The sequence below is a fragment of the Scyliorhinus canicula genome, chromosome 1, assembly GCF_902713615.1.
Source record: "Scyliorhinus canicula chromosome 1, sScyCan1.1, whole genome shotgun sequence".
NCBI lineage: Eukaryota > Metazoa > Chordata > Chondrichthyes > Carcharhiniformes > Scyliorhinidae > Scyliorhinus > Scyliorhinus canicula.
Genome location: NC_052146.1, coordinates 2,317,032 through 2,337,458, shown reverse-complemented (window position 1 = coordinate 2,337,458; position 20,427 = coordinate 2,317,032). Strand labels below are relative to the sequence as shown.

At 44.8% G+C, this 20,427-nt stretch overlaps 1 protein-coding gene across 1 annotated transcript in view; it reads right to left on the bottom strand.

The window, feature by feature from the left end:
- Positions 1-20,427, bottom strand: part of sbno1 (strawberry notch homolog 1 (Drosophila)) — a 158,636-nt gene that overhangs the window by 80,898 nt on the left and 57,311 nt on the right. The window contains exons 14-20 of the mRNA XM_038817800.1: positions 19,041-19,138; positions 17,189-17,340; positions 15,642-15,827; positions 13,434-13,607; positions 13,045-13,208; positions 7,219-7,350; positions 7,006-7,141 (exon numbers count right to left, since the gene is read on the bottom strand). Coding sequence (XP_038673728.1) covers positions 7,006-7,141; positions 7,219-7,350; positions 13,045-13,208; positions 13,434-13,607; positions 15,642-15,827; positions 17,189-17,340; positions 19,041-19,138 — 1,042 coding nt within the window. The remainder of the gene's footprint in view (positions 1-7,005; positions 7,142-7,218; positions 7,351-13,044; positions 13,209-13,433; positions 13,608-15,641; positions 15,828-17,188; positions 17,341-19,040; positions 19,139-20,427) is intronic.

Below are 20,427 nucleotides of genomic sequence, written 5' to 3'. Positions count from 1 at the left end.
TACCTTCATCCACATGCTTGGTCACCTCCTCAAAGAATTCAATAAGACTTGTAAGGCAAGACCTACCCCTCACAAATCCGTGCTGACTATCCCTAATCAAGCAATGCCTTTCCAGATGCTCAGAAATCCTATCCCTCAGTACCCTTTCCATTACTTTGCCTACCACCGAAGTAAGACTAACTGGCCTGTAATTCCCAGGGTTATCCCTATTCCCTTTTTTGAACAGGGGCACGACATTCGCCACTCTCCAATCCTCTGGTACCACCCCTGTTGACAGCGAGGACGAAATGATCATTGCCAACGGCTCTGCAATTTCATTTCTTGCTTCCCATAGAATCCTTGGATATATCCCGTCAGGCCCGGGGGACTTGTCTATCCTCAAGTTTTTCAAAACGCGCAACACATCTTCCTTCCTGACAAGTATCTCCTCAAGCTTATCAGTCTGCTTCACGCTGTCCTCTCCAACAATATGGCCCCTCTCGTTTGTAAATACTGAAGAAAAATACTTGTTCAAGACCTCTCCTATCTCTTCAGACTCAATACACAATCTCCCGCTACTGTCCTTAATCGGACCTACCCTCGCTCTAGTCATTCTCATATTTCTCACATATGTGTAAAAGGCCTTGGGGTTTTCCTTGATCCTACCCGCCAAAGATTTTTCATGCCCTCTCTTAGCTCTCCTAATCCCTTTCTTCAGTTCCCTCCTGGCTATCTTGTATCCCTCCAGCGCCCTGTCTGAACCTTGTTTCTTCAGCCTTACATAAGTCTCCTTCTTCCTCTTAACAAGACATTCAACCTCTCGTCAACCATGGTTCCCTCACTCGACCATCTCTTCCCTGCCTGACAGGGACATACATATCAAAGACACGCAGTACCTGTTCCTTGAACAAGTTCCACATTTCACTTGTGTCCTTCCCTGACAGCCTATGTTCCCAACTTCTGCACTTCAATTCTTGTCTGACAGCATTGTATTTACCCTTCCCCCAATTATAAACCTTGCCCTGTTGCTCGCACCTATCCCTCTCCATTACTAAAGTGAAAGTCACAGAATTGTGGTCACTACCTCCAAAATGCTCCCCCACTAACAAATCTATCACCTGCCCTGGTTCATTACCACGTACTAAATCCAATATGGCCTCCCCTCTGGTCGGACAATCTACATACTGTGTTAGAAAAGCTTCCTGGACACACTGCACAAACACTACCCCATCCAAACTATTTGATCTAAAGAGTTTCCACTCAATGTTTGGGAAGTTGAAGTCGCCCATGACTACTACCCTGTGACTTCTGCACCGTTCCAAAATCTGTTTCCCAATCTGTTCCTCCACATCTCTGCTGCTATTGGGGGGCCTATAGAAAACTCCCAACAAGGTGACTGCTCCTTTCCTATTTCTAACTTCAACCCATATTACCTCAGTAAGCACATCCCCCTCGAACTGCCTTTCTGCAGCTGTTATACTATCTCTAATTAACAATGCCACCCCCCCACCTCTTTTACCATCCTCCCTAATCTTGTTGAAACATCTATAACCAGGGACCTCCAACAACCATTTCTGCCCCTCTTCTATCCAAGTTTCTGTGATGGCCACCACATCGTAGTCCCAAGTACAGATCCATGCCTTAAGTTCACCCACCTTATTCCTGATGCTTCTTGCATTAAAGTAGACACACTTCAACCCATCTCCTTGCCTGCAAGTACTCTCCTTTGTCATTGTTACCTTCCCCACTGCATCACTATGTGCTTTGGCGTCCTGACTATCGTCTACCTTAGTTGCTGGACTACAGATCCGGTTCCCATTCCCCTGCCAAATTAGTTTAAACCCTCCCGAAGAGTACTAGAAAACCTCCCCCCCAGGATATTGGTGCCCCTTTGGTTCAGATGCAACCCGTCCTGCTTGTACAGGTCCCACCTTCCCCAGAATGCGCTCCAATTATCCAAATACCTGAAGCCCTCCCTCCTACACCATTCCTGCAGCCACGTGTTCAACTGCACTCTCTCCCTATTCCTAGCCTCGCTATCACGTGGCACCGGCAACAAACCAGAGATGACAACTCTGTCTGTCCTGGCCTTTAACTTCCAGCCTAACTCCCTAAACTTGTTTATTACCTCCACACCCTTTTTCCTACCTACATCGTTGGTACCAATGTGCACCACGACTTCTGGCTGCTCACCCTCCCCCTTCAGGATCCTGAAGACACGATCAGAGACATCCCTGGCCCTGGCACCCGGGAGGCAACATACCTTTCGGGAGTCTCGCTCGCGACCACAGAATCTCCTATCTATTCCCCTAACCATTGAATCTCCTATTACTATTGCTTTTCTATGCTCCCCCCTTCCCTTCTGAGCCCCAGAGCCAGACTCAGTGCCAGAGACCTGGCCGCTGGGGCCTTCCCCCGGTAGGTCATCCCCCCCCCCCCCAACAGCATCCAAAACGGTATACTTGTTTTGAAGGGGAACGGCCACGAGGGATCCCTGCACTGTCTGCCAGTTAGTTTTCTTTCCCCTGACTGTAACCCAGCTACTCTTGTCCAGTACCTTTGGTGTGGCTACCTCCCTGTAACTCTTCTCTATAACCCCCTCTGCCTCCCGGATGATCCGAAGTTCATCCAGCTCCAGTACCTTAACACGGTCTCTGAGGAGCTGGAGTTGGGTGCACTTCCCGCAGGTATAGTCAGCGGGGACACCAGTGGTATCCCTCACCACCCACATCCTACAGGAGGAGCATGCAACTGCCCTAGCCTCCATCCCCTCTTACTTTACAAAAGTAGCTGCCCCGTGGACCAACTGGACCTCCGCCCTCCGACTCTACTTCCAGTCAGCTGTAATTTGTAAACTCCTGGCTCCCTTCACGTTCTTTGAGGAAATGTAGGAAATGAAATGTAAGGAACACCTTACTCCCTCCTCACCTAACTCCCTCAGTCACCAAACTCTCACTGTAGCACTCAAATGCCACAAGCTCAGCACTCAGTGCAAACAAGAATCATCTTTGCAATCCTTTCCGCTACATCTCTGGAACTTTTCGGAGGCCTATAGAAAAGCCCTAACAGGGTGACCTCTCCTTTCCTGTTTCTTAATTCAGCCCATACTACCTCAGTATTCGAGTCCTCATCAAATGTCCTCTCAGCGCCCGTAATACTGTCCTTGACTAACAATGCCACCCCATCCCCTCTCTTACCACCTTCCCTGAACTTACTGAAATATCTAAACCCCAGCACCTGCAACAACCATTCCTCACCCTGTTCTATCCATGTCTCCGAAATGGCCACAACATCGAAGTCCCAGGTACTAACCCATGCCGCAAGCTCACCCACCTTATTCCGGATGCTCCTGGCATTGAAGTAGACACACTTTAGACCACCTTCCTTCCTGCCGGTACACTCCTGCAACTTTGAAACCTTACTCATGACCTCACTACTCTCAGCTTCTTGTGTACTGGAGCTACAATTCAGGTTCCCAATCCCCTGCTGAACTAGTTTAAACCCTCCCGAAGAGCATTAGCAAACCTCCCCCCGAAGATATTAGTACCCCTCTGGTCCAGGTGTAGACCATCCCGTTTGTAGAGGTCCCACCTACCCCAGAATGAGCCCCAATTGTCCAGGAATCTGAAACCCTCCCTCCAGCCCATCCCTGCAGCCACGTGTTCAACTGCTCTCTCTCCCTATTCCTCGACTCGCTAGCACGTGGCACGGGTAACAACCCAGAGATAATAACTCTGTTTGTTCTAGCTCTAAGTTTCCACCCTAGCTCCCTGAATTCCTGCCTTACATCCCTATCCCTTTTCCTACCTATGTCATTGGTACCTATGTGGACCACGACTTGGGGCTGCTCCCCCTCCCCCTTAAGGATCCCAAAAACACGATCTGAGACAGTGAAGAAACGGCAATAAAGTCAGAATTGTGCTGGTCTTTGGAGGGGAATTTACAGATGGTGTCCGCACAAGCCTGCCCCCTTATGCTTCAAGGTGCTAGGTCTTGTGACAATGCCTCATTTGCAACCTTCCAAATCAATGCGAGTAATTTGTTTCTCTTCACTATCCATTCCGGTCAAATTTCACTGTAATCTCATTCTGTAAGAGAAACCACCCCAATGTCCCCACTAATATGCAGACAGCTGTTCAAAACCAGCTAACAAAATAAACAACAATCTATCTCCAACTTTTTTTTGAATAAATATTTTTATTCTCCTTTTTCACATTTTCATCCAAATTTACATCGACCAATGAAAAATCAATGGGAACAAATACAATGTCAATCCCCTGGCCAACAATTCCTCCTTCCCACCAACCCCCAAACATCCCTCAACATTTTAAATACAAACATCAAAGAAAAGGATTCAGGAATCCACCATCATCTCATACATAGTCACCAACACCATACACAGTCCCATACCGGCCTCCCTGAACAGGCGCCGGAATGTGGCGACTAAGGGCTTTTCACAGTAACTTCATTGAAGCCTACTTGTGACAATAAGCAATTATTATTATTATTGATGTTCAATGTCATCCAACTCTTGAAAGTGCATAAGATTTTATTTATTTATTTTAAAAATAAATTTAGGGTGCCCAATTAATTTTTTCCAATTAACGGGCAATTTAGAATGGCCAATCCACCTAGCCTGCACACCTTTACGTTATAGGGGTGAAACCCATGCAAACAGGGCAGCAGGGTAGCATGGTGGTTAGCATAAATGCTTCACAGCTCCAGGGTCCCGGGTTCGATTCCCGGCTGGGTCACTGTCTGTGTGGAGTCTGCACGTCCTCCCCCTGTGTGCGTGGGTTTCCTCCGGGTGCTCCGGTTTCCTCCCACAGTCCAAAGATGTGCGGGTTAGGTGGATTGGCCATGCTAAATTGCCCGTAGAGTCCTAATAAAAGTAAGGTTAAGGGGGGGGGGGGGGGTTGTTGGGTTACGGGTATAGGGTGGATACGTGGGTTTGAGTAGGGTGATCATGGCTCGGCACAACATTGAGGGCCGAAGGGCCTGTTCTGTGCTGTACTGTTCTATGTTCTATGTTCTAACACGGGGAGAATGTGCAAACTCCACAGGGACAGTAACCCAAAGCTGAGATCGTACCTGGGAACTCGGCGTCGTGAGGCAGCAGTGGTATCCACTGCGCCACCATGCTGCCCTGAACGTACATAATAAACAAAGCCCATGAATTGCAGAACCCTTCCATCCTTCCCTTCAACTCAAACTTCATCTTCTCGAGTGTTAAAAACTCCAACAGATCCCCTCGCCACGCCAGGGCACAGGGTGGAGAAACGGGCCTCACCCCAACAGGATCTGCCTTCAGGCGATCAGTGAGGTGAAGGCTAAAACATCTGCCGCCGCATCTGCTTCTAACCCCGGCCGATCCGATACCCCGAATAGGGCCTCCAGAGGACCCGGCTCAAGCCTTACATGTACGCTGAACACCTCCCTCCAATACCCCTCCAGCTTTGGACAGGAGCAAAACATCTGAACGTGGTTTGCGGGGCTTCCCCCGAAATGTTCAGAAACATCCTTGACCCCCTCAAAGAGTCGGCTCATCCTCGCCTTTGTGAGGTGCGTCCTATACACCACCTTCAGCTCAATCAGCCCCAACCTCGCGCACAAAGTTGAGGCATTTACCCTCCGGAGCACCTCACACCACAACACGTCCTCCATGGACTCTCTCAACTCTTCCTCCCACTTTACCTTAATCCCCTCCAGTGATGCCTTCTCTTCTCCCAGAATCGCCGACACCACCTCCTTCTCCATCCCCCCTGCCGTCAGCACCTCCTCCAACAGTGTGGAGGCCGGCGCCACCAGAAAGCTCTGTATCTCCTTCTTAGCAAAATCTCAGACCTGCATGTACCTAAACCTCCTCCTTCTCTGAGGAAGGATGTTCTTGTTCTCGAGGGAATGCAGTGAATGTTTACCAAACTGATTTCAGGGATGGCGGGACTGTCATATGAGGAGAGATTGACTAGGTTGGGATTGTTCTCGCTGGAGTTCAGAAGAATGAGGGGGGATCTCATAGAGACTTATAAAATTCTAACAGGACCAGACAGGGTAGATGCAGGGAAGATGTTACCAATGATGGGTGCGTCCAGAACCAGGGGTCACAGCCTGAGGATTCAGGGCAAACCATTTCGGACAGAGATGAGGAGACATTTCTTCACACAGAGAGTGGTGAACCTGTGGAATTCATTACCACAGGAAGTAGTTGATGCTAAAACTTTGAATATATTCAAGAGGCGGCTAGATATAGTACTTGGGGAGAATGGGATCAAAGGCTATGGGGAGAAAGGCTTTTGAGTTGGATGATCAGCCATGATTGTGATGAATGGCGGAGCAGGCTCGAAGGACCAAAAGGCCTCCTCCTGCTCCCATCTTCTATGTATCTATGTAAATATTTCCTCCTGCTCCAACCCATATTTATTCTAACTCCAACTTAAGCTTGGCTTTGTTGTCTCAAGGCTTCAAAGGAAATCTTGAACAAGACAACCACAAGTTATCAGCCTGATCAAATTCCACAAATCCACTTGCACAGCAACAGGCATGCTGCAGACAGGCATGCTTTCTGAGGCAGTAAAGGAACTTTATAATAGTATTAAAAAAGTCACCGTAAAATGCCAGTCTCCTGGTCTGAACACATGAAGCATGATGTGCATGATTTCCTCAGATAGCTGTCTACAAGCCCCCATATTTTCATGTCATTACGTGTTATCCATAGTCCTCAGGCACACAGAACAAAAGACGACCATTTGGCCTCGGGTCTGCTTCAAATAGATGCCAGATCGATAGCTCCATTTACTGAGCTTGGTGCCATTTCTCATGGTATGCTTGATCAAAAATCTTTCTATTTCAGTTAAATATTTCATTTGATCCAATTTTTCATCAAGCATGGCATTAAGTGCTTCCTGATCTAACTCTGAAAGGGCCTTGTTCCGTTTTAATAATACGCAAAATACACCATTTGGCTAAGCCAAACCACAATTACTAAACAAAAATGTGGGAAATAAACAATACTTTAGATTATCTCACCAAACTGCTGAATGGCACGGTCTGCACTCCAGGGTAACTCCAAGGTCATGTGCACTCGCCGCCTTTGGTTCTTAACTCTGCGATCTGCTTGCAATGAAATTCCAGAACTGGCTGCTTCCGAAATGATTGCAATATTCTGAACAGAAAATAGGACAAATTGTGAACATTGTACACAACTTCTTTTCAAAAAGTAATGGCTGAAATTATTCATACCTTCTCTCCATTCATAAACCGCTGCTTCTCTGTGATATTGAGAATTTCTACAGGGACATCAAGTTCTGATCTAGATTCATAAGATATGCTGCCATCATCGTTGCTCACAATCCTACCTTTCCGGCCTGTCATCTAGGAAACAAAGTTAAGATAAAGCAAAGTCTAACAACCTATAAATCAAAAGAACAAATTCAAACAGGTCAAATTAGGATATGAGCTAAATCAACTCAAGCAGAAGGCTAAACAAAAAATTGGTGCTTCATATGATTTATTTAACATGAATAGCAAAATAGAGTAAGGTGCACAGATCGGCACCTCTGTGGACGTGAAAGAGACTCCAGGATGGTATGTTGTCTCCCTGGTGCCAGGGTCAAGGATGTTTCTGAACGAACACAGGACATCCTGAAGGGGGCGAGGTGAACAGCCAGAGTTTGTAGTACACATAGGTACTGACGATATAGGCAGGAAAAGTGATGAGGTCTTGCAGAAGGAGTTCAGGGAGTTAGGCAAGAAGCTAAAAAGCAGGACCTCTAGGGTTGTAATCTCAGGATTACTCCCTGTGCCACGTGCCAGTGAGGCTAGAAATAGGAGGATAGTGCAGCTAAACATGTGGTTAAACTGGTGTAGGAGGGATGGTTTCAGATTTTTGGACCATTGGGATCGCTTCCGGGGCAGGTGGGACCTGTACAAGGAGGACGAGTTGCATCTAAACTGGAGGGGCACTGATATCCTGGCTGGGAGGTTTGCTAGATTCACTCGGGAGAATTTAAACTAGTATGGCAGGGAACCAGAATGTGAGCTTAGAAGGTGTCATAACTGAAGGGGAAATAGAGAACCAAAATAAAGGAATATCACCCTCAGGCAGAGCAAAGAAGCTGACAAGTGTGAAAAGGGAGGTGGTCAATGCAGGATTGAGGGTGTTGTACCTAAATGCACGCAGTATACGGAACAAGGTAAATGAGCTTGTTGCGCACATTGAAATTGGCTGGTACAATGTTGTGGGCATCTCAGACGTGGCTGCAAGGGGATCTGAACATACAAGGATATGTGTCCTATCAAAAGGACAGACAGATGGGCAAAGGGGGTGGGGTTGCATTGTTCGTAAGAAATGTAGTTAAATCGATAGCAAGCAAGGAGCGATATAGGATCAGAAGGCATAGAACCTGTGGGTAGAGTTAAGGAATCGCAAAGGTAAAAAGACTCTGCTGGGAGTTATGTACAGGCCCCTGGCAGTAATCAGGATGTGGGGCAGAAAATAAATCAGGAGATAGAAATGGCATGTAAAAAAGGCAATATCACAATAATCAATAATATGCACGCGGACTGGGAATATCAGGTTGGTAGTGGATCCCAAGAAAAGGAATTTGTGGAATGTCTAAAAGATGGTTTTTTGGAGCAGCTTGTGACAGAGCCCACTAGGGAACAGGCAATTCTGGATTTGGTGGTGTGTAATGAGGCAGACTTGATTAGGGAACTTAAGGTGAAGGAACCCTTAGGGAGCAGTGACCACAATATGATACAATTTACCCTGCAGTTTGAGAGGGAGAAGCTGCAATCAGATGTAACAGTATTACAATTAAATAAGGGTAACTACAAAGACATGAGGGAGGAGCTGGCCAAAGTTGATTGGAGAAGGGGCCTAGCAGGGAAGACAGTGGAACAGCAATGGCAGGGGTTTTGGGGGGTTATTGGGGAGGCACAACAGAAATTAATCCCAAGGAGGAAACATGCTAAAGGGAGGACAAGGCATCCATGGCTGACGAGCAAAGTCAAGGACAGCATAAAAGCTAAGGTGTGAGTGGCAAGGTTTAGAGTAGATGTACAAGGCAAGTTTTTTTAAACATAGGGTAGTGGGTGCCTGGAGCTTGCTGCCCCAAAGTGGTGAGGATTAGTGGAAGCCAATGGATTGGGAAGCCTTTAAAAGTAAGCAGAGGACAACTATAAAAGCAATAAGGGGGGAGAAGATGAAGTATGAGTGCAAGCCAACTAGTAATATAAAAGAAGATAGGAAGAGTTTTTTTCAATATATAAAAGGTAAGAGAGGCAGAAATAACACATTGGACCACTGCAAAATGTGGCTGGAGAAGTAATAATAGGAAACCAAGAAATGGCAGATGAACTGAATAGTTACTTTGCATCACAGTGGAAGACACCAGTGGGATGCCAGAGCTCCAGGAGAACCAGGAGGCAGGGGCGAGTGCAGTGACCATCACAAAGGAGAAGGTTCTGGGGAAAATGAAAGGTCTGAAGGTGGATAAGTCACCTGGACCGGATGGACTACACTCCAGAGTGTTGGTGTTGGGACCACACCCTTTCAGATTAATGATCTGGAGGAAGGTACTGAAGGCACTGTTGCTAAGTTTGCAGATGATACAAAGATCTGTAGAGGGGCTAGTAGTATTGAGGAAGCAGGCGGCTGCAGAAGGATTTGGACTGGCTAGAAGAGTGGGCAAAGAAGTGACAGATGGAATACAATGTGGAAAAGTGTGAGGTTATGCACTTTAGAAGGAGAAATGGAGGCATAGACTATTTTCTAAATCGAAAGATGCTTAGGAAATCAGAAGCACAACGGGACTTGGACATCCTTGTTCACAATTCTCTTAAAATTAACATGCAGGTTCAGTTGGCAGTTAGGAAGGCAACTGCAATATTAGCATTCATGTCGAGAGGGTTAGAATACAAGACCAGGGATGTACTTCTGAGGCTATACAAGGAACAAAGAACAAAGAAAAGTACAGCACAGGAACAGGCCCTTCGGCCCTCCAAGCCCATACCGACCATGTTGCCTGACTAAACTACAATCTTCTGCACTTCCTGGGTCCATATCCCTCTATTCCCATCCCATTCATGTATTTATCAAGATGCCCCTTAAATGTCACTATCGTCCCTGCTTCCACACCTCCTCCGGCAGCAAGTTCCAGGCACCCACTGCCCTCTGTGTAAAATAATTGCCTCGTACATCGACTCTAAACCTATGCCCCCTAGTAATTGACCCCTCTATCCTGGGGAAAAGTCTCTGACTATCCACTCTGTCTATGCCCCTCATAATTTTGTAGACCTCTCTCAGGTTGCCCCTCAACCTCTGTCGTTCCAGTGAGAACAAACCAAGTTTATTTAACTGCTCCTCATAGCTAATGCCCTTCATACCAGGCAACATCCTGGGAAATCTCTTCTGCACCCTCTCTAAAGCCTCCACATCCTTCTGGTAGTGTGGCGACCAGAATTAAACACTATACTCCAAGTGTGGCCTAACTAAGGTTCTATACAGCTGCAACATGACTTGCCAATTCTTATACTCAATGCCCCGGCCAATGAAGGCAAGCATGCCGTATGCCCCCTTGACTACCTTCTCCACCCGTGTTGCCCTTTTCAGTGACCTGTGGACCTGTACACCTAGATCTCTCTGACTGTCAATACTCCCGAGGGTTCTACCATTCATTGTATATTCCCTACCTGCATTAGACCTTCCAAAATGCATTACCTCACAAGGAATTAATTACTCTGGTCAGACCCCATTTGGAGTATTCTGAGCAGTCTTGGGCTCCGTATCGAAGGAAAGATGTGCTGGCCTTGGAAAGGGTCCAGCGGAGGTTCACAAGAATGATCCCTGGAATAAAGAGCTTGTCGTATGAGGAACGGTTGAGGACTCTGGGTCTGTACTCGTTGGAGTTTAGAAGGATGAGGGGGATCTTATTGAAACTTACCTTCAACGCCGAGGACCCGCCGGCCCAGAGCAGGTTAGAACGGCGCCAGCGGCACTCGGTTCTTTTCTTACGGCAACTCGGCCCATCCTGGCTGGAGGATCGGGGGGCTGGCCGCATTGAGCTGCCCGCAACTGGCGCCACGCCAACCATGCCGGCGCCAATTCTCCACTCTGCAGAGAATCGCATGCCGGCGTGGCCTGTTCGCGGGGGATTCTCCGGCCCGGCCCAGGGCTGGGTGAATCCCGCCCTAGGACTTTGGTTCCCCTGCTTTTGATCAATGTTGTATCAACCGTGTGCCTAAACTATCTCCTCAAAGATCATCCATCGCTCTGTCATAGTTTCTCCTGACATTCTTTGGTTCAATTTTACCATGGCTAGATTACCTCTGAAGTTAGCTCATTTTGACATTGAAATTAATTTAGAAGCTCTATTTTGGATTGTCACCATTACCTAAATGTTCCTCCTCAAGACACTTGTTTCATTTGACCCACATCATTCGAGAACCAGATCCAGCAATTCCTTTTTCCTCATTGGACCAAGAACATATTGGTCAAGAAAGTTCTCCTGAAGAAATGTCAGAAATTTCTCCTCTTCCTTACCCTTTGCCTCTAACATCCCAATCAATATGGAGTATTTCAAGTTCCCCAACGTCCCCACTCTTGCACATCTGCTCCCCTCTATTGGAAGCCTTGAGAATACCCTGAATAGCATTATCATACCTTGCTTCTCAACTCTAACCAAATAAATTCTGTCCTTACCCCCTTAAGGGCATTTTCGCTTTCCAACATGACAATCTCTTTACAAATCGGTACTGCCAAACTTCCCTTTCCTTACTGAACACTTTGCATCTTCAAATACAATGGCACCTCCCCAAGGACTTCTTCTGGCCCCCTCCAATTTCTCATCTATATTTGGCCTCTTGCTGATATCATCCACAAACATTTCCGGTTCCACATGTACAATGACGACACCCAGCTCTATCTCACAACCACCACTCTTGCCTCCTCCACTGAGAGTTATCAAGCTGCCTGTCCAACATCCAATCCTGGACGACCAAATGTTTCCCCAATTAAACATAGGGAAGATGGAAACCCACTGGCTTTGGGCTCTGCCATAGACTATGTTTCTTACCCACTAATTCCATCCCCTCAGTAGCAACTGAGACACAGAATCAGACTATAAAGTTGAGCTCGTCAAAAACTCTACTGCCGCTAGCTTAACTCAGGTCAAGTCCTATTCACACACAACTCTGTGCTCACTGACCTACTTTGGTTCCAAGCGCGGCAATGAATCAAGTTTGGTATTTTCAAACGTCTCTGCAGCATTGCCCTTCATGTCTGTAACTTCCGTCACGCGGAGAAGTCTTGGAATGCTACACATCTCAAATTCTGACTTCTTGTGCATTTCAGATTTACATAGCTTCACACAGTCAGTTGCCACAGCCTAAACTTCAATTTCTTCTGCCTCTCTACATCTAAGTGCGCCATAAAACCTTTTCCTCATTTGCCCTATTATTTTTGAAATAAATTTAGAGTACCCAATTCTTTTTTTTCCCTCCAATTAAGGGGCAATTTAGCGTGGCCAATCCACCTATCCTGCACATCTTTGGGCTGTGGGGGCGAAACCCATGCAAACATGGGGAGAATGTGCAAACTCCACACAGACTGTAACCCGGAGCCGGGATCGAACCTGGGACCTCGGCGCCGCGAGGCAGCAGGGCTAACCCACTGTGCCACCGTGCTGCCCCATTTGCCCTATTATTGGGGCAGCAGTGGTTAGCACTGCTGCCTCACGGCACCGAGGACCCGGGGTTAATCCCAGCCCCGGTTCACTGTCAGTGTGGAGTTTACACATTCTCCCCGTGTCTGGGTGGGTCTCACTCCTACAACCCATAGATGTGCCTGTCAGGTGCATTGGCAATTTAGCCCCATAATTGGAAAAATTTAAAGATAAATAAAAAATTTGCTCTATTATTTCATGTGGATCCGCAACAATTTTTTGTTGGATAACAGCTCTATGACGCATCTTGGGACATTTTGACTATATTAAATATGTGAAATAAATACTAGTCCTTTGTGTTGTAGATGTACACATATTCCAATAATACGGTTTTTGAACTAACCTCTGCTACGTTATCAGGACCACCAAGCTCATCTATTAATTCATCCAGTGTGTTGGGAGGCAGGTCCTCCGCAAGCCTCTCCAGCTTCTCAAGCAACTCCCGTTTCATTTGCTGGGCTCTTTCTACTGCATCCTGGCTGGCTACAATGCTATGGCTGCTGTTACCTAGGAGTTTTATTTGGAGCAAAGAGAGTAAGAAAAAGTTAAATCACATGAGCAGGAAGGGACTTGAGAATTAAGTAGATTTAAAAATCCTTAGTTTAAATCTCCATGCCATAACAAAGTACATGCATTAATAGTTTTATTTTTACTTAAATGTTGAAAATTGAACAAAATCATATTTCAATTCTTTACTGTGGCTGAAATCTTTTACATTTCCAACATTTGTACCTGAAGGAAGTGCATTATTTGTTGTGCTGCTGATTGTGGTCGTGGAGAAACTAGGCATTTTTGATCCAAGGCCAGATGCTAGTAAGGCACTTTGGATAGAATCTGGATCAATACTTTTCTTTTTCTTTTTCTTGTCTTTGTCCTTCTTGCGGTCCTTCCTCACTAACCAGGGATCTGATTCAAACAGTGAAAAGAACACAACAGCAAGCAGAAATTGAGAGCACATTAAATCAGAAGGAAGTTAAACTATGCAGGGATCTCTTGGCAACAGGAGTATTTAAATATCACACCAAACTGGCTCTGGCCTTTACTAAATATTCGGTAACCTTACCACCAAACTTTCCTATACCCATCCATGGCATCCAATTTAGCTTGCCACAAACAGGGCTCACCATATTTCTTTGTCACTCTCACAATATTTCAATGTCCCACTGATGAACGCCCTCTACCCTTACCTCCAATCCAGCAAAGGTTCCACATGGTATCAGCACAGCTCCTTCGCTACTCTCATTCTGGTCATCTATCCATATGACACCACCTTCGTCAGTATGGTGAACAGTTCTCTTATAATAATTGTTTATTGTCAAGTAGGCTTCAATGAAGTTACTGTGAAAAGCCCCTAGTCGCCACATTCCGGCGCCTGTTCGGGGAGGCTGGCACGGGAATTGAACCCACGCTGCTGGCCTTGTTCTGCATTGCAAGCCAGCTATTTAGCCCACTGTACTAAACCAGCCAGATATTGTTTACCTCACTCGTGATACTAACTCAAATTCTTCCCTTCATCACAACCCACCTCCTTTCCATCTCACTGTTCTATTTCTTTCATCTCTTCTCCGATACAAAGAAACAGACTTCTTGGGACAACATGGGGGCACAATGGTTTTCACTGCTGCCTCACAGCGCCAGGGACCCGGGTTCAATTCCAACCTTGGGTGATTGTCTGTGAGGAGTTTGCACTTTCTCCCAGTATCTGTGTGTTTCCTCTGGGTGCTCTGGTTTCCTCCCTCAGCTCAAAGGTGCAGAATAGGTTGGTGGGCCACGCTACAGATCCCCTTCGTGTCCAATGGTTAGGTGGGGTGGGCGGCAAGGTGGCGGTGATTAGCACTGCTGTCTATGGCGCTGAGGCTCTGGGTTCCATCCGCCCCCGCGGCACTGTCTGTGTGGTAGGTGGATTGGCCACACTAAATTGCCCCTTAATTGGAAAAAATAATTGGGTACTCTAAATTTTTTAAAAATTAGGTGGGGTTACGGGGGTAGGGTGGATGGGGTGCTCCTTCGGAGGATCGGTGATGGACTGAAAGATCTCCTTCTGCACTGTAGGGATTCTGTGATTCCTTCTGTCCCAAACAGAGATAAATTAAACCGCTTCACTATCCTGCTGCATCACGAGCCCTTACCACTTCCCAGAACATTCTCCAGCTTCTCATGTAGAGAAACTAACCTTCAGGGCTCACATCAGCTCCTGTGATATCTTTAACCTTAAAGAAAGCAACTGCTGTATCCCAAGCATTGATCCACACTTTTCCTTTTGAAACTCGCATTCCCACACACACCCTGAAAGACCAGTCTTCTCTCACATTACCCCAGTGGGTCTGGAGTAGAGTTTCAATCCCATATCCAATCCCTCAGCAAGACCACAATTTTCACAATAAAAACAACTTGTGTTATGACCTGTCTACCATTACTCTTCCCAACTTGTGCATCAGCAATGACTCCCTATTCACTACAAATATCTTCAGCAACAGATCATTCCATAGTCTCACACCACACCTGAAGCCACCACCACATTTGAATATCAGTTTGCACTTTTCAATTTTCAGAATCCACCTCCCCACCTCAGACACGGTGGTGGCAGCCTGCAGCGACGTAGTCAGTTTAGAATTCTCCCTTGTATCTAAATCTAACTTGATACCTCTCTCACCATCAAATGCTCCCTAACCTTCATTTCGCCTTTGATCCCCCTCCGAACTGACCAATTTCTGCTCAAGGTCAAAGTTGTTCCACCTCCTATGAAATATTCTGGGACGTTGATTGAAATAGTAAAGATACCCTGCAAGTTGTACATACTACATTTAAAAAAATTTGGTTTCTATCGAATGTTAATTAAGTCCTCGCTCTGTGCTGAGTTCACAGTGAATTACAATAAGGATAACATTGCTGTATTTTTTGCCCATCAGAAAATTACATTTGCCATTTTCACTGACTTACCATCTTCTTCATTGGAAGATTCATCTCTGAAAGGGTTAAAGTCATCATCGCCAGAACTGACTGAGAGAAAGCTTTCTTCATCACTGCCTTCACTTTCTGATACTTCAGATTCAGTCTCTGAAGAGCTACTCCCGGCAAGACCTTTGCTTTTGCGAGGCTTTTTTGCTTCCCTTTTGTCCTCATTAGCTTAGAAAAAAACAATTCACAAGTTACTTGTAGAAAGCTATGAATGAAGTTAAATCAGGAACAAAAATGCCCCAGAATGCTTCAGAAAGGTGCCAAGAAAACAGATGCTTAGCCAGGAAAGGAAAGACATGGGTTTTGAAGAGATCACCAACGACGGAGAAGAATTCCAAATTTAGGATCAAGGCTGCTGAAGACTCTGCAATAATAGGGTGAGGGGAGACAATACACAGTCTAAATAAGTGTTTGGGAATGGGGAGGAAGGGTGGAGGGACGAGGAGATAGAACATAATAATAATAATAATAATAGCTTATCGTCACAAGGAGTCTTCAATTAAGTTACTGTGAAAAGCCGCTAGTCGCCACATTCCGGCGCCGGTTCGGGGAGGCCGGTACGGGAATTGAACCCGCGCTACTGGTCTTGTTCTGCATTCAGAAGAATGTAGAAGTAGATTGAGGCAAAGTCATGGAGGAATTTAGAGAAGAGGGAATTAAATTTTACTGTACTGGGTACAGGAAGTCTGTCAAGTAGCACAAAGACAGGACAACTGTTGCTTTAGGAGAAATTAAGGTTCATTCAGTATACCCAGCAGGGAAAATGAAATGAAAATCACTTATTGTCACGAGTAGGCTTCAATGAAGTTACTGTGAAAAGCCCCCAGTCGCCACATTCTGGCGCCTGTCCGGGGAGGCTGGTACGGAAATCGAACTGTGCTACTGGCCTCATTGATCTGCTGTAAAAGCCAGCGATTTAGCCGAGTGAGCTAAACCAGCCCATTGAAGGAGACATATAATGTTTACAGAACGGTGGGACAATTGGTCACAAGTGAATGCCTGGAATGGCAAGAAAAATATATATTTTTCACTTTAATGCAACAAGTGGTAGAGAATTATTGAATTTCATGGTGAAAGCTGTATGCTGTCCAATCACTTGTTTTGGCTTACATTTGTATCTTGCACTGCTGATGCTTTTAATTCACTCTCTAAAGACAGGAGAATATACATGGGTTATCAATGAGATTATAGTCATCATAATGCAAAATGGATTCCATGTTATGACTCCCAGATCACACTATTATTTAACTAGAAAGCAAATATGAAGTTTTCTTATACAAATAAGAGTTATGAATAAGAGTAAAGAAAAGTACAAAGTCTATAAAATTTGTAATCTTGGAGGTACAATAATTTAGTGTATATGAATAGGTAGGCTCAGATTCATTTTATTGAAAATGATTTAACAAGTCATATATTCAGTTTACATTGAAAGAAAATGATCTTTAGTCATTGCTCCACTTCAGTTGGCAGCCACATGGGAGAAAGTGCTCACTGTCACAATCGGCAACATGAAGAAAGAAAGTTTGTACCTTTTCTTTTTTTCCCTTTGCTCTGTCTTGATGGACTGTCAATGGGAGAATCATGATTGCTGGACACACTCATATCTATCCCCAACAAACTGTACAGTTTCTTTCTGTCAGGTGCTGGGAAGTGTTTCTCAACTAAAGACTGAAGGACTCCCCTGAAATGATTAAAAAGTTGCTTTAAGTTACATGGTCAATAACCGTCAGTGCTGAGAACTGTCAATTGCATGCACCAAATATTAAATAGTTAACAGGTATTAATCAATAAATCAACTCATTTCCCTATAGAAGTAAACAATTGTCCTGCATTCTTCAATTTGAACAGATTTTAAGCTTCCTCCTACCACAACTAGTTCTATGGGCATTATCAGCTCCAATGCTACGATACACATTCCAGCTTTCAGTGAGTTAGCAAGCTATTTGTCCTCGGGGTCTCCCCATCCTTCTTAATCTGTGCATTTACTCAGAGAATTCAGTGAATAATTATCAGGGCATTGTATTTGTTTTATTGTCACATGTACCAAGGTACAGTGAAAAGTATTGTTCTGCGTACAGTCCAGACAGATGATTCCATACATGAAAGAACATAGGGAATACATGATTACATTTAAAAGGTTAGTGGTTATAAGAGATTTAGGAAGTGGATCTGTGTGGGAGAGCTCGCAGAGCGTCGCCAGGCTCCAACGCCATCTTGCTTTTTCAAAAAAACTCAACTGATTTTGCCCACTCCTTGGACAGTTAGACTAACTGGAGCATCAACAATCACCTGGGTTGAGAACAGCAAACTCAGATCAAATATCGGTCTTTCCTGGTCAGTATGACCTAACCAAAAGATTAACCTCACCTCAATAAATTTTAAGAGTACAAATACAAAAGACATATTTTTCACTTCAAGCTACAAATAAAAGACATGCTGACTAATCATTAACTTCATGGATCTTCTGTTTGGAACCTGAAGTACCAGAAGACTTTTTTCATTTTCCAAAAATTGGCTTCCACGTTTGTCAACAGTGAATTAACTTCAAAAAAAGTACTTTAATGGCTGGAAAGGGTTTGGGGACCTGAAATTGAGAAAGCTGTTACACGAATATATATTTCTAAAACATTTCTTCAATAGTGCATTTTCAAGCGACAAGTCATGTGTGTGCAGTTAAGTTGATCCATAGACTTCAGCGAGCTCCAGATCTTCCCATGTATAGCATCAGGGAATCTTAAAGAATGTGGCTTCAATATATAAAGTGGCACGTTTTTGTAAACACATTGATACAGTTTACCTGCAATAATTGTTCTCAATACTAAAATTACACAGCATTCATAAATTATCCAAACAAATCACAACAATCCAGCATGGACATATAATATTCAAATTTTTGGCAAGGGCCAAGGAGAAATCTCTCAAAAGGATCTTTTGATGCAAAACTATGCAAACAAAATAACAAACTGTACTTAAATGTGGACAGCTTTTAAAATCCTTCCTTACATTTAAATGCGCGCTGTTTCTTCAGAACCTTTATAAAACATGCATTTATATAGATAGAGCCCGATGACATCTGGAAATCCTGAAGGGCTTCCCAGCTAATTAGTGAAGCAAACACAGAAGCAATAAACTTAGTCCTCAACCCTTCAAAGTGTTCCTTCCTTACATTAATTATTTACATATTGAAGTACAGTAAACAAATGACATTCTAGTTGGTAATCGTAACGATTGCAGAATAAAATTTCAACAGATTAACTCCGACATTCAATTTATAGAAAAGTCCTTAAAGAATTTGAAAGCTTTTTTATAGAAATTAGTTTTGATGCCTTTTAAAAACATTAAAAAATTACAATTACAGATAGTTATACTGTGTAAACATACTTAGCAGTTGAAACAAAATCATTCAGTTCACCACCACCCTCCTCCAGGGCTTCAAGTGTTCTTGCTTCTCCAGTGGATTGGAGACCAATCACCACGCACTAAAAGCAATTCCAAAATAAAATGTTTAGAAAAAATACATTGTACTGGACTGCTGTCTGCCTAATTTCCCATTTAATTTTTTAATGAACGCATTAAGTCAAAGTCTCAATTCTAGGGAATGGAGATCCACTGATCTGCTTGTGACTGTCAGTACTCACTTAGGTACTGTACAGGTCAGACACTCAAAATTCTCATTACTCCAGTCCAACAGTATTTTAAAATCCCAGTTGAAAACAGCATCCATTTCCTTTGCATTGTCCACATCAGCTACCTGCAATCTTCAGACACTAGAAAGTTAGTGTTAAATTATCCTTTTTTTAATGTAGATTCACATTTATAATTTAAAAGTTTAGATCACCCAACTTCTTTTATCCAAGGCACTTCAATGAACAGAGAGTTTTGCCTAATAAGTTACCACAGTCCCAGATGACAATAGGCTGCTTTGCCCTTTGAGGGAGAGAGCTGACTGGTGGTGATATAACCACACCAGACCTCAGGCGAGGGGCAAGATTGAGATGGCGGGGCCTTCATAAATAACCTTGGCTGTTAAGGGAATCAAACTGGCCTTGCTCTGCATCACGACCCAGCTGTCTAGCCAAGTGAGCTAAACAGCACCCAATAATTCAGTATTAAATCGTGTCTTCAGGATCCTGAAGGGGGAGGGTGAGCAGCCAGAAGTCGTGGTGCACATTGGTACCAATGACGTAGGTAGGAAAAAGGGTGTGGAGGTAATAAACAAGTTTAGGGAGTTAGGCTGGAAGTTAAAGGCCAGGACAGACAGAGTTGTCATCTCTGGTTTGTTGCCGGTGCCACGTGATAGCGAGGCTAGGAATAGGGAGAACACGTGGCTGCAGGAATGGTGTAGGAGGGAGGGCTTCAGGTATTTGGATAATTGGAGCGCATTCTGGGGAAGGTGGGACCTGTACAAGCAGGACGGGTTGCATCTGAACCAGAGGGGCACCAATATCCTGGGAGGGAGGTTTTCTAGTACTCTTCGGGAGGGTTTAAACTAATTTGGCAGGGGAATGGGAACCGGATCTGTAGTCCAGCAACTAGGGAAGCCGATATTCAGGACGCCAAAGCACGTAGTGATGCAGTGGGGAAGGTAACACTGACAAAGGAGAGTACTTGCAGGCAAGGAGATGGGTTGAAGTGTGTATACTTTAATGCAAGAAGCATCAGGAATAAGGTGGGTGAACTTAAGGCATGGATCGGTACTTGGGACTACGATGTGGTGGCCATCACAGAAACTTGGATAGAAGAGGGGCAGAAATGGTTGTTGGAGGTC